This window comes from Fonsecaea pedrosoi, assembly GCF_000835455.1.
Source record: "Fonsecaea pedrosoi CBS 271.37 unplaced genomic scaffold supercont1.9, whole genome shotgun sequence".
Taxonomy (NCBI): Eukaryota; Fungi; Ascomycota; class Eurotiomycetes; order Chaetothyriales; family Herpotrichiellaceae; genus Fonsecaea; species Fonsecaea pedrosoi.
In genome coordinates, this window is record NW_013550607.1 from 515590 (window position 1) to 529157 (window position 13568).

Below are 13568 nucleotides of genomic sequence, written 5' to 3' on the forward strand. Positions count from 1 at the left end.
AGCTGACATTTCTAGAAACCATTGGGGCGCAGCCATGTGGTCAGGGGTTACGTCGATCATTGACGATGGATTGAGATGACTTGTCACCTTGTTCATCCATGTTGGAGCCCGAGGTCTCGTCAAGCTCTGGGCACGGAGATTGATTGCCAGGGACTCGCTACCTGATACCATCGGGAACCGCACAAATGCAAGAGCGGCAATCATACAGAAGGACGGCACAGTTGGGGCCAAACCCGACTCTGTGGGTACAGAATGGAAGCAGAGGCCGTTGTCCAGCTACTCCAGGCGGTAATGTACCGGTATTTTGCACTCGGATATACTCGGTATTTGTACAATGTACACTAGGCAGTGCATCACTTGCGGTCTGACCACTTCTCGAAGTATTCCTTGCGAGATTCCCCTGTGTTCTACCCACAGCGGGAGCCTGGGTCCACAAATTCTGGGTTCCAGAATCACCGATGGAAGCAAGCCTTTTGAACCCCCAGACCATGATCATTGAGCAATAAAGGGCGTGACCGTCGGACGAAGCCGTTGAAGAATCAGCGAACCATGTGTTGGGCGAAAGCCAGTCTCCATCTTAGGCTCCTCTTTGCGGCGCTAGTCAACGTCTTTTCGGCTGCGAGGCTGCACGATTAGGCGAGAGAGCGAAGTCTTGCGTGCCTTGTGGCCTGACCGTACGAGATTCAAGTATCGAGGATCCCCTGTGATGCCTAGCGAGTTGGGTCCATATCTGTTGTCATCGTCGAGGCATTCAAGTGGGTACGTCGGAAAGAAAAGCAGGCAAAGAGACACGGCAATTGTGGGCATGCGGCCAGAGACAGCCGAGAGTCCGCATTGAGACCTGAGAATAAGGGGGGGATTCGAGCAAAGTTTGCGAGAATTGTGCAATAATGTTGTACAAAGTATTCAGCCCGTCAATTGCAACCGAGTAGTAGTTGGCGAGAAGAAGGTTGACTGTTTGCTCGTTATGAAGAAGTAGATAGTTTTTCTCCGCATTCGCGACTGCGCTCAACCCCCCAAGGCCACGCGTTGAGTGTGTCACGAATTATTATCGTGCTCGCTACAGCATACCAAGTATGGGTTGATCAACAACACTTTTGACAACCGTTCGTCTCAAGACACGATACTGTGTTGGGGCTCTTTTGCAGCCTTGCATACGAAACCTGCTGGAGTCTGGCACGTTTCACAGAGTCATGCCACCTAAACCTTCGGTCCGGGGCGAATATATCGAAACCGTCAGTCGGATTTACCCTCCCCAGAAAAGCAAATATTCACGCTACGCAGTGTCGCTGACGACCAGACCTTAGGAAACTGGCAACAAGATCAGTCGCCGAGCCAGTGTCCTGGGGCCGCGCCATATTATCCTTGCTGGGAAATGTGTCATTCAGCAAGACGTGGTGATCCACGGAGACCTGGTTCGGCCTCCGCAGCCTAAGCCTCCCTCCTCTCACCAACAACACCCACAACAAGCAGGCGGCGATCAGAAATCCGCTGCGCAAGATCAAACGTCGATCCACCTCGGTCGATATGTCTTCATCAGCCCTGGCTGCACGCTTCACCCTCCTTCGCGTCTGACGACGGTCCCGAACCCGAACGGCAGTGAACCGCAGCAGATTATGACCTACTTCATGCTCCGAATCTCAGACTATGTCTACATCGGGCCCAACACCCACATCCGCGCTGCCGAGATCAGGAGCAACGTGTGGATCGGCGCGAACTGCACGATCGGGAACATGGTCATGATCAAGGACAACGTCAGAATCCTTGACGGCACAGTTCTGCCCCCGAATACCATCTGGGCTGGAGGCACTGTCATCGCGGGCCGTCCAGGACGAGTTGTGGGAGAGATTGGTGAGGGCTGGGCTGCTGGTGGCAGTAGTGGCTCCTCCGTGGATGAAGGGGTCGGGGTCAAGAGTAGAGAGAGATGGGCCGCTGTTGGGAACAAGAGGTGATAATCTGGACACGAGACAGGAGATGACGGATGAATGGCCATCCCCATTCAAAGTCCGCTTCTGATTTCTCGTCAAGTGGCGTACCAATCCACCGATGGAGATGCCGCCGAAGACTACACATGCTGGCGGAGGACCGAGCAAACTGGACACGTTCCACGCTCTACACATAGTCCATTTAGCACGTCCCTCTGACTGGATCCTATGGGATATTGAGTGTTCTCACTCTCTAGTCAAAAGCGTTGAGAGCTCTCAAGCAGTTCAGCATGCAGACAGGTACAGGCACCGCGCCTCGACACCTGTCCGAGAAAGAGCCCGTTCGCGGAGAAGCACTGGCATACCTATGTCCCTTGCATCACACTGAATTGAGGATCTTGCATCGACAAAAGTCACGGCAAGACCAAGACATGCAAGCAGAAAACATGGGAAACCTCTGGACTTCAATAAGTGTTTGCAAAGCGGTTTTTGCAGGCCACTCCCTCCCTCGTGCAGAGGAATCAACATGTAAAGAGGATATCTTGCATCGCTGGTTTTTGCTAGAAATACCATTTATATGTTTCTCCCAGACTAGCTACGTGCCTACCTACATACATACATACGCCAACCTCAAACTCCAAAACCACTCCCCAACACCATACACCCATACTTTGACCCCACGAGCACCTTGCCTTGTATGAATAGCTTTCAGCTTTTTTTTTCGGTGACCTTTTCACACGACATTGTCCCCATCCGTTCCCACCACCCTGAAATCCTCTGCCGTCCAACTCCATCTCGATGGTCTGCTGGCGGCGGTTGAATGTGATGATGGGGTGAGACGGACGGTCGTCCAGCCGGCGTCGCACGAGCTGAAATGGCGATGACGGTGGCGTTGACCTTGACCTTGACGAGGATGGTGATGGTGACGCTGCTGATCGGATCCGTTCACGGGCTGGTGTAGTTTTGGAGATGAAGACTTCGTTTCTGTCGTCAAAGAGCAGTCGGTTCGGAGATCATCACCATCTTTCGTCCCAGTCTCAGCAGCGAGCATTTCCTGTGGCTCCTGGGATGAAGTTTGCGCCGACACGTCCCTTGGGCCTGGTAGGTCCAGGAACAACTCTGGTGGATGCTGCCTCAGGGGGCTTTCAAACATGCTGTATCGAGGCTCTGGCCATTCCCGTAACCCCGATCCGGAGGCTGAAGCTGGCTGAGATCGAGCACTCGAAGGGCGTTCCAGCGTGAGGCCGGACGCCGCACGCACTGGTTCGGCAGTTGGAGTTGGTTCGTGGTTCTGATCGACATCGAGGCAGCGCTTTCCACGACGGGGATTCAGGGGTGCAGGAACAAGGCTGCCGCGCTCGTAGTGGAATGCAGGAGGCTTGTGGTCTGAGCTTTGATCTGAGGTTTGAGACGGCGCTGGGCTTTGGGAAACCGGATGGTGTTGGTAGAGAGGGTGGTCTTTCGAGATCGGGAGTGCCGCCATCATATCGTCATGTTGTTGCTGGTGTACTGGCGGCAGCCCATTGTACGAGGTCAATCGACACCCGTGCCCTGATTCCCTCGAGTCTGTGCTGGGGATCCGGGAGAGATAAGAACCTGCCGGCACAGCTTCGACTTCCGCAATGCCAGGTGAATGTCGGTACAATGAGTTTTGATCTGGGCCCGAAGCAGGAACCGGAAGCGGCGCCATGTTGTCGTGGCCGTATGCAAAATCGCCGTATCGATACCCACCAAGGTTCTCGAATGACATGACATCTGTAGGCCGTGATCCTCCTTTCTCAACATCATTCGCGTAGCTCGTCCCTGCCTGGGTCTCAGCACTGCCAATAGACACAGAAACGAGCGCTTGCTCAGGCTTCTCCATGATACCTCGTCGTCTTGCCATCACTCGCGTCTCTTCTCGATCTTCAGGCCCGTTTGGTACCTGGGCCCAACCGACACCGTCAATGATCTTTCTCCACCTCCAATTTCCGCCTCGATTGTCTGCTTGCCCATCAATGACTGGAGCGTTGCCTGCACGGATGCTGTCCGCATCTTGATGGCCGTTCCTCGAGTTGCCGCCGTCGTCGTTGTGGATCGCTGTGTCATCAACTTGGCCGCGCATGTGGCTCTTGTGATGAGTCCTCCAGATTGCTATTGCAGCAACGAGCAGGATCACCCCTGTGACGCTGAAGAAGGATATCATGGCTGGTTCATTCATATCTGCTATTTTGTTACTGCTAGTGACTTGGATGTGCTGTAGGTATGGGTGGAGATGCTCCGATGGAGACTGGGCTGGATTTGGGTCGCGTTCTTGGAACGGGGCGGGATTATATGTAAAGTAGATGAGGACAAAATGGGTGAAAATGGATTGATAACCGTAGGAAAAGGGGCGAGTGCCACACTGTGTCGCTCACTGCAGGGGACGAAAGAGTAGAGGGAATGTTTCCGGGTTGATAAACAGAAATGAGAAGAAGTCAAGTCGTTGTTGTGTAAATGGTCTTCATGGACGACCCTGAACTGACGAGGTCGATAGATATGTGGTTTAAATAGATACCAGCGACGCGCTGCCGCGAGATTGCACAAGTGCAAGTTGTTGTCGATTTTCTCCTGTGTCAATACCTCAACCAATATCCGTGGCCCCCTGATCCATATCGAAAGACATACGTCCTTTGACGCCCGCTAAGACGCTGTCTCGGTTTGACCGAATGGAAGTGGTGAGTGCGTAAGTGAGCATGAACAAGTGGGTAGAAGAATTGCAAGGCATCTGGTCTGGCCCGGTCATGGCCCTTATGGTCCCGTCGTGTCGTTGCAACCCTTTGTCACTGAACTGGGCAGGAGGGTGTCGAATATAAATCTAATATTGTTCGATTGTTTCTTGTTTCCCGACTACCTGTCTCGGTCGTGGATTTGGCTTTGGCTTTAGGCTCAATAGCAACTCAAGCCATCCACCCAGGCCTTTGGAACTCTGTTCACAGTTTCAAGGTGACGACTCTGGAGACGTGGCAGGCGAAAGCGACCGGACGGTTGCAGTGTCTAGTATACGCAGGAACTTCAAAAGGATTGCTGGAGATGCAAAGAGCAACAGCCGTTTTCGCTGAAGAAGGCTAAAGGAGGCTGAAGGAAGTTGAAGGTTTCTCGATCCCATTCTGTAGGATGCGCGGTTACAGCAAAATTTTGTCTCGGAAGAGGGCCCAATATGTTCCGATTCATCGGGCTGCAATTTTGTTTCTGCCACCCCTCAAACTCACACCAGTACTCATGGCAGGGTTGAGTGAACGTCCTCGGCTCTGGCCTGTTCGAGAGCGGCATCATTACCTGGAGCAGAGGAAGTGGATTAGCTACAAACGCAGAGAAAAGTGCATATCAGCTGGGTAATTTTACCAATCCGTAAACCTTGACTGTGGTGGTGGCTCTCCCTCTTCATACTTCGTTGGGGGATATCTCTCTCTGAGTAACCATGATTTCTGTCCGCAAAATCCTTGCGGGCACACGCAACGAGGCATCCTCACGAGGCCCTTGGGGTACTTGAGTTGCCACAGCAGACCAAGTATTCCTTAGCCGGTCTTCTTCGTCGGCAAAAGCGAAGGTCTCGTAGGAAGGCAGTCCATGAGGATCTCGTCCGTAGTAAGGGGGTAAAACGGACGGACTCAATGTTGAAATGTTTGGATGGCTGCTTCTCTCATCGGAGATTTCCCTGCTATCATCAACAGCGGCGTTGGGAGGGTTGTGAGTATCGCTATCGTTTTGTAGTTGTGAGTTCGTCGCGCTCCATCTGTTCGAGCTTGATCGAAGCTGGGGCTGGGAGTATCCATGGTCAGGGAAGAGGGAGTCATAAGTTGGTGGAGGTGGCAGACTGTTCGTCGCCGTCCACTCCGCAGCATCAAATATGGCGCGTCGTCGAGAGCGTCGTCCGCGACTATTGTGAACCCTGACCACATTGTGGCGTAGAAAACCTAGACCGACGAAAAACACAACCATGCCTATCATGAATGCGATGCCAACGATGGCCTCAATGGCACTTCCTTTGAGGCCCATCTGAGTTGGAAACTCGATATCCTCGAGCACGACAGGAGCCATGGGTGTTTCAGACGCTGGAGGGAAGGATTTATATTCTCACAATAGTAGCAGGAGGTTAATCACAATAAAGCGATATGCGGAGCTTTTTGATTTCTGTACGTTGAATGAAATGAGGACGTATTGAGGGGTGATCAGCCGCTCGAACCACTGGTTGAGAAACCATATTTGCTGAGGTTCCAGACTACGCTGGCTGTTCCCAAGCATTGCAGAAGTTACCATCACAAAGTCCTCATTCCAGGCGGGAACAAAGGCGCGTTGGAGCAGGATGGGAACGCCTAGGCTGATTTATGTAATCTCACCTGTCGTGAGGATAGCGCATCAACTGATTCGCACAGAATGCCGTGCAAAGGTTTGAGGACTAAATACGGAAAGCGCTGAGATTGAGGGAGAACAATATCAGAACATTATTAGAATATCACCGAGGATACCACGCGATGCACAAGAGAAGAAAGTTGTCGACACAAGTGAAGTACCTATCGAACCCAAGTTAATCGCCAAGGCACAGCATCCAGTCGCAGCAGTGACACCGACAAAGACTTGGCAACTACGGGTTGAAGTCTTGGCGTCTTTGGACACTTTGCTTGGCATTGCCGTTCGACTATTTCTATTTTCTCGTCGCTCGATCTAACTTGACTTTCTTTTCTTTTTCTTCTTCATACTTGTACGTCCCCCGCCCCTGTGCACCATGACATTGCCATAGATGACTAACATTCTCAATAGACCTTGTGGGAGCGACTCAGCTCAAGCATTGAGCCTGCTATAGTGGTGTCCCTGCATTGCACATCGCGGAGGATGTCGCCATCAAGTGTCCTTCGGGGCTCTTGTCCGCGTATTTTTTGGCCATTCCAAAAGAACTCGGTTCTTTTTTTTCATCATTACTCTTGCCTGGTTGCAAGGTTCTGGAGAAGAAATTGGAGGTGATGCTGGTACAGAGCCGGAAGGAACTTGCAGAGGACATTATGTTGATGCAGTTGTTCACTCGAGTCACGATTTATGGGCAGAAGACGCGAGGGAATGAAGTCTATGCTTGTCTTTCCAGGAGGCATAGAGATACGGTTCTTGTGTACATAGTGCTAAACCGACCGAGCCTGCGTTTCTGCCATCTTGTGTCTGGTGTAGACTAGCGAAGCGATGGTTTGCTTCGCAGTTTGCTCCTGACTTACGCCGTCAAACGGGGATGCAAGCTGTCCAGTCCGTGAAACAAGCTCGCTCGGGAATGTGAAGGCAACGTCCCCGACCGAGAACTACTGCAAGCTACGTTTTCCGAGGTCCTTGCAGGTAAACGGCGTCTCATGAGATTTGACGCTAGATTCAACAATATCCCTACAAGGTTGAGGTTGAGGTTGAGGCCGAGCACGGTGGGCAGTAGCTGGTACCAAGTTTGGTAGGAAACGATTGTACCTATCCCTCCCACGTGAAACTCTGTATGAGAGCGTATACCGAGTACTCGCCGAACGACAAAGACCCATGAGATCTTGCCCAAGCTTGTCCTGTTTGTTACTCTGACCGAGGGTCGCCGCATTGGCCGGGCTGAGTCTGAAACCACGGGCGGAGCTCAACGGTTTCAGCGGCGTGGGCGCGTTGCAGCAGTGAGCGCAAACTTTATCCAGTCTATCTACTTACGAGTCGCTACGAGTACCTCGTACTCAGTAGGATTGCGCGTGGTTTGAAGTTTTGCCAGGCAGTTGTTCGTAATTATGACTTGGTATACGAGGTACCGGGTACTCTTCATCCTTTACTAAAATATGTACATACTACGGTAAGGGACGTACTCATACGTACGTGGACTGTTCTGCCTTGGTAGGCAGGTAACTCGTGTGTTGCTTTAATTCGTCATTACTCGTGAGTACCTGGGTAGTTGGTGAACACGCACTGGCACTGGCAGCTGGCAAGAGACACTTTTGTGGCTCAGTCCTTGCACAAGCCTCACCAGCCTCAACCGCGACCTCCGCCTTGGTGTCAGCAGCATGCGTTGGTAAAACATAACGGTCGGTCTACGGCGATGACTATGACTGCGCGGCACTCGTAGGGCTCCCCACTGTTTTCTGCATCGGTGTAACACACCGAGCACGCGGTACAAGCTAAAGCATCCCGGTCGTTTTGCCTGCTTTGGTAAGGGGACGTAGTGTTATTTGGTGTCCTTCTCGGAGACGACGACCATGGTTGGCGGGCCCCTTAGTGGCCCCGTGTCTCAAGCAAAAATATTCGGACAAAAGTGACAAAAGGTAGTTTCACCACAAGGTAGGAGACCTGATAAGGGGTTATGATCATTGATCAATGGTTGGTATACGAGTACCTCGTAGGTTTCCTCACGCCGTTAGATTGCAGACCGTGATTCTGATGCTTCATTTCCCCGCCCTTTCAACGTCCACTAGCGTTTTCCTGATCGTGCATATGAGATGATGTAGCACAAAGGTGAGATTGGTGGCTGCACTCTCTTGAACAGCCACATACTTGGAGTGGTGTTGTCATATTTTTACCTCAAATAGCTTTAGTCACTAGTCCGTCACTCATTTACCAGTACACGTTGTCATCTGCATGTGCTGTCAAGCATGCCTCAAAGACACTTGGTTGCATACAAAGCCTACTCGTCATGACAAGTCGGGTATCTCCTCTTTGTGCACGCCACTAGTATCTCTTCCTTCGCCAGATTTGCCCTCGGAGCCTTGTGTTTCAACCCCCGTAGACCGTTCAGGCGGCTTCTGGGGATCGGGCTGCTTCGCTGGGTGGCCTCGGCCGTCTCCCGACGTCGCGCTTTTCCCAGTCTTCGTATGCTCATCGCGCTTGTCCAGGTCAGGTTCGTTGTCGATTTTAGTCTGGTCGACCACAGTCGCAACGCTGCGACATAAGGGCGAGGGATGTCGACGAGGATCAGCACGAGAGTACAAGAACCCCGAGATGCGATGACAGCCATTTGCAGCTGAAGTCAGGCGATTTCGCCCTGCGGTTGCAGCCTGGGAATATGTACTCATGCTGCCGGACGAGAGCTATATTTTTGGAAGTTGAAGTTGTGGCACCAGTGGTTCTTCTAACCAAGCAAGATGGCCAACGGCCAATGTGTAGTGCTTGTTGTGTACAAATTGTACGGGTAGTCCTGGTATTGTCACAACTCTTAGTCCGCTCATTTTTGCTGTATTTAAATCAGTACATGGGGACTTTGGTTGTTGTGATCAAGTCATAATATCATCATCATTATCACCATCATCTCTGCGGAAGCTAGTTCCGTCGATGCTGTATCATCCTTGGCCACGTTGCACCCTCAACACATGCATCTCATTCTCACGGCCCAGATGTGCGAGCATCACTTACACAATGCTGTAGTATTCAATCTCTTACTGTGCTGACACTGAGGGACCAACGATCTCATCGCTCAATCGGAGGTGGCCGTTTGCCGCTGCTTCGAGCAGTCATGAGGAGCTCGATTATGTGACCCATGGACAGCTTGTGGTGAGGACCATGAGTCGTACAATAGAGGGGCCAGTAGTCGGCAGATTGGAAAATCGGATAATGATTGATTGTGATACTTTCATGCTTCGTCGGTGCCAGTCGGCTGACAATGCTTTGGATAATCGGGTAATATGATGGTGGTGGTGCTGGTGGTGGCAGATGATGAGGGGAACACGACGAGGGGCTGGTCACGGGAAGTATGCAGGCAGGTGGTCGTGTTCGTGGCTGTGCCCTTTCTGGTTCGCGATCTGCAGCAGCAATCGTGGCAAGTAGGGGGCGGACGGCAGATATCGAAGGGATTGTGAGACCATCAGGAGGTCAGAGCATGTGGTATTCGGAAGGCGGGACAAAGAAAGCTGAGACAGCGTGGGCCGGGCTGGGATGGCTTGAAGGCAGTTCGCCTTAACAAGACACAGAACCAAAGACAAAAGGAACGCCCGTGCGAGTCGCGCGTCTTGAGGCGAGAACCTTTTGCGGACAGAGGACCGTGTTTCACCAGTCACCGGACGAGCCAAAGAAATGTTGTCGTGGGCGGATGATGTGCCTTAAGCGAGTGGCCAGTGGCATTACGCGAGAGAAACCCCCCTGAGGCGCGTCGACGAGCGCGCGGAGGGGGTGTCTAAAAGTGTATCAGACGTGTCAGGCGTGTGTCTCGACCCCTCAGCCAATCGATACCTCCGGGTTGCAGCACTTGGCTTCAAGGGTGTGTCAAGTGGCCTATTTGGGACAATAGTAAAGGTGGGGGAGAAGAAGGGCGGGCACGGCGGGTTCAAAGGCTTCGGAAGTGAGGGTCAAGTGAGGAGTGAGGCAGGGCTCAGAGACAAGAGTTGGCAGGATATACGAGAAATGATGAACCAGCCCTTTGCATGCTAGCACTACGTACAAGGTACCGTACTTTGGGGGAGCAAAAGGGAGCTGAATGTCTCTCGTAAAATCGTAATGGGGCAAAAGGAAAGGGCGACAAGCTGCAAGGACGGCCATTGACGGCCAAATAATTATTCGACAGATGGCACTGAACAGCTGGGGATCGGCACTTGGCGATGCCTAGGCAGGGCGATAGGTGCCTTTTTGTTGGTAACTTGTGTGGTGATGGGCACTCCGAACAACCTAGCTGGGTACTTCCCGTACTCTCTGGGCCAAACACTGCCGGTACCCAAAGACATAGCTAGCTACTCGCTGTCTACCTAGGCACATGTGCCATGTAGGTCAGTTGGTCGCCTCTACATACGAGCAGACAGAGTTTTGCATCCTGCACCGCCATGTCGCCATCCCCACGCAGCTCCCCAGGGTTCTAAGCAATGTTCATCACTACCTTTACAAGAGCTCCATCCGTAGCCCATCCCTGCCTCCCCCCTTGACTCCCTGCTTTGACGCTTTGACAGATATGCATGCAAAAAAGTCAACTGAATTGGTCATTGGGTGCACTAGTGGTCAGCGGTCATTGGGACTTCAGCAAGGAGGACACGCTCTACACGCTTGACACGCTCACAGACAAAGTTGAAAAACTCAACAGGATCCCTACTCCATCAGGCCCATCGGGAATAAAAAAGCCCAAGTGCACATCTCATCTCAACCCCATAAAAAAAAAGCGTGTACGAGAGGACTACATTGTGCAGCCGTGCAATCGCTCAGACCCCTGTTGGACGACTCGCGGCCCAATCCACGCGCTCTATTTGCCAGCCGCCAGCACAGGCCGAAACAAGGAACCATCTCGCCAACTCGCCTGCGATTCTAGCCACTGGCCCTGGATACCTCAGTGAATCCTGTAGCTGTGACCATTCAGGGTCTATGCAAGCGCCCATTCAATCTATAACAGGTGCTTGTGGCAATGCACCTCTGATTCAGGTTGCCAGCCAATTCATAAAATCATCGTTGCCTCACCACGACCACTACCTTTTTTCTTCTCTTCATCCGGCATCCTCACCTTCGTCAGTGTCGAAGGCTTGAGCTCATCCAGCTTCCAACCACCCCCTGTCGTCGCCTCAACTCACCTCCAAAAAAACACGCACTACGCTGATATTTCTGGGGCTGGCCTCCCCACCTCTCTCAAGCCTCCTTCGAAAAAGCTCGCATCCTATCCCGAAGTGATCTTAGTCCTCCTCCGTGGCAGACAAGCCGAGGAACCACACACTTGTCCGCTGCTCCAGGTTCCAACCCCTGACAACCCGGACAAATCCTTGCCTGCGCCGCCAATCCAGGGTGAAAGAGAAGGGAACAAACCCAAAGGCCCTCCAACGGTGCAGCTTTAAGCCATCCACCACATCTGTGCTCCGTACCTGGAGTTTATCGTCCGCCTATCCACTAGCTGCAGCAGCCACACCCACTCTCCTGCATTTGCTACATCACTTCGGGTGCTCCCTTTCAGGAGAAAGACTCGCTTGGATACTACGAGACTCTCTCTCAAACATCAGGAGCTGCATCCCTGGGCCGTGTCTGGGACCACCCATATTTCGATATATCACACAGACCACAGGCTCGTGTGAACTTCTGAATCTCTTCCTGCTGGCCAGGTGAAATCGTCTACAGAACTTGGGCAGATAATATCTTGGATACCCAACCTCCCCGCTTGTGTCTGAGGCCTGTCACTTCACTTCAATTCCAATCGCTCTGTAACCAACACTTGAAACCTCTCTGAGAGAAGTCTGAAGTCAAGTCCATAAACTCGCGGACTCGCATCATCTCCAAGTCATTCCCTTTATTTCTTCGCCTTCTTACCACCAGGATCAAACACCTATCGCAAACAAGTCACACCATGGAATCCAAACACACCTTGGCTCAGAACAGGGCTGCTTTGGAAGAGTTTGTCCGCCAGCCTGTGCGGACCTACATGGTCCAGCACCTTGCAAAGCAAGCCTCACAGGTCATCCGATGTGATCCAGAGCCTCTACCATCTGCCGACTCATTGCCTACCCCTCCGTCAACACCACCGCACTCGTCTTCCGCAGAGCCTGCTGCAGCTCCTCTACCGAGCCTGGAACAATTCATCAGCTCCCTGGTTCACCGGTCAGCTGTTCAAGTACCGACTTTGATGACCTCCCTCGTTTACCTTGCCCGCCTTCGATCCAGATTGCCACCTGTCGCCAAGGGGATGAGGTGCACGGTGCATCGCATCTTCCTTGCATCCTTGATCTTGGCCGCGAAGAACTTGAATGATTCGAGCCCGAAGAACAAGCACTGGGCAAGATACACAACGGTCAAGGGTTTCGAGGGCTTCGGATTCGGCCTCGCAGAGGTGAACCTGATGGAGAGACAGCTCCTCTACCTCCTTGACTTTGACACTCGCGTGACGGAGCAGGACTTGTTTGATCACTTTGAACCATTCCTCGCTCCCATCCGCTTCCAGATGGAGCTGCAACAAGAAGAGGCAGAACTCACCAGCGGCCACCGACACTGGCACTCTCACCAGGTCTCGTACGATTCGACCATGTCTGTGGCACCTCTGACACGCAAGGAGCCAGTCCAGGCTGTTGTCGCAACCCCTCCACCAAGAGCAGTCGGTGTCTACGATTCCCCCGCTTCCTACGTTGATGAGGACCTGGCTGTTGGTCGCTATCCCAGACACAAGGCTAACAATAGCTCCTTGTCATTACCTGCACCCAGTCATCGACGATGGCCGTCGCCATTCCGCCATCACGGCAACGCTCGGTCGGTGTCACCTCCATCCATTCGAGATCTTCCACCTCTAGTTCCATCTAGTAGACCTGGTACGATGCACAGCCACAGCAGTTCTCGATCTTCTTCCCTGGCTCCTTCATCACGGTCTCGATCTTCGTCTCTCGCGCCTACATCTCGAGGAACCCCCTACACTGCGTCATCAAACATTGACGACAGTATCGTGGTGGTTGACTTGACCCAAAGCCCCGATACCTCATACCACAGTACCTATAGCAAGAACGTTCGACCCAGCCTCAAAGGTCACCAAACGAGCTTCCAGGGCGAAAGTCAACCACCAGCCAAAAAGGTCAAGTCAGAGACTGGCGTGGGCGGTGTGATGGCGAGATTTTTCAGTTCCGCGACGAGCAACTACCGGATTGGAAGGACACCTATTCAACAGGCAGCTTAGGAGGCTGTTGCCCTTGTTGACGCGATGAAAACAGGCAGGAATTGCAAGCGACAACGTCTCGACTGAAGTACAGA

The 13568-nt window shown here is 52.5% G+C and overlaps 5 protein-coding genes across 5 annotated transcripts; 2 read left to right on the top strand and 3 right to left on the bottom strand.

Annotated features, from left to right (window-relative positions):
- Positions 1 to 1193: 1193 nt before the first annotated feature.
- On the top strand, positions 1194 to 1952 carry Z517_12288 (uncharacterized protein; the record flags this gene model as incomplete). The annotated part of the gene is made up of 2 exons (XM_013422702.1): positions 1194 to 1235; positions 1308 to 1952. The coding sequence occupies 2 exons, from the start codon at positions 1194 to 1196 to the stop codon at positions 1950 to 1952; spliced, it is 687 nt and encodes a 228-aa protein (XP_013278156.1).
- A 706-nt stretch (positions 1953 to 2658) lies between these two features.
- Positions 2659 to 4125, bottom strand: Z517_12289 (uncharacterized protein; the record flags this gene model as incomplete). The annotated part of the gene is made up of 1 exon (XM_013422703.1): positions 2659 to 4125. One exon carries the CDS (start codon positions 4123 to 4125, stop codon positions 2659 to 2661), a length of 1467 nt encoding a protein of 488 aa, XP_013278157.1.
- A 1202-nt stretch (positions 4126 to 5327) lies between these two features.
- Positions 5328 to 5984, bottom strand: Z517_12290 (uncharacterized protein; the record flags this gene model as incomplete). The annotated part of the gene is made up of 1 exon (XM_013422704.1): positions 5328 to 5984. One exon carries the CDS (start codon positions 5982 to 5984, stop codon positions 5328 to 5330), a length of 657 nt encoding a protein of 218 aa, XP_013278158.1.
- Positions 5985 to 8575: 2591 nt separating this feature from the next.
- Positions 8576 to 8956, bottom strand: Z517_12291 (uncharacterized protein; the record flags this gene model as incomplete). Its single annotated transcript, XM_013422705.1, has 1 exon — positions 8576 to 8956. One exon carries the CDS (start codon positions 8954 to 8956, stop codon positions 8576 to 8578), a length of 381 nt encoding a protein of 126 aa, XP_013278159.1.
- A 3227-nt stretch (positions 8957 to 12183) lies between these two features.
- On the top strand, positions 12184 to 13494 carry Z517_12292 (uncharacterized protein; the record flags this gene model as incomplete). Its single annotated transcript, XM_013422706.1, has 1 exon — positions 12184 to 13494. One exon carries the CDS (start codon positions 12184 to 12186, stop codon positions 13492 to 13494), a length of 1311 nt encoding a protein of 436 aa, XP_013278160.1.
- Between the last annotated feature and the right edge of the window lie 74 nt (positions 13495 to 13568).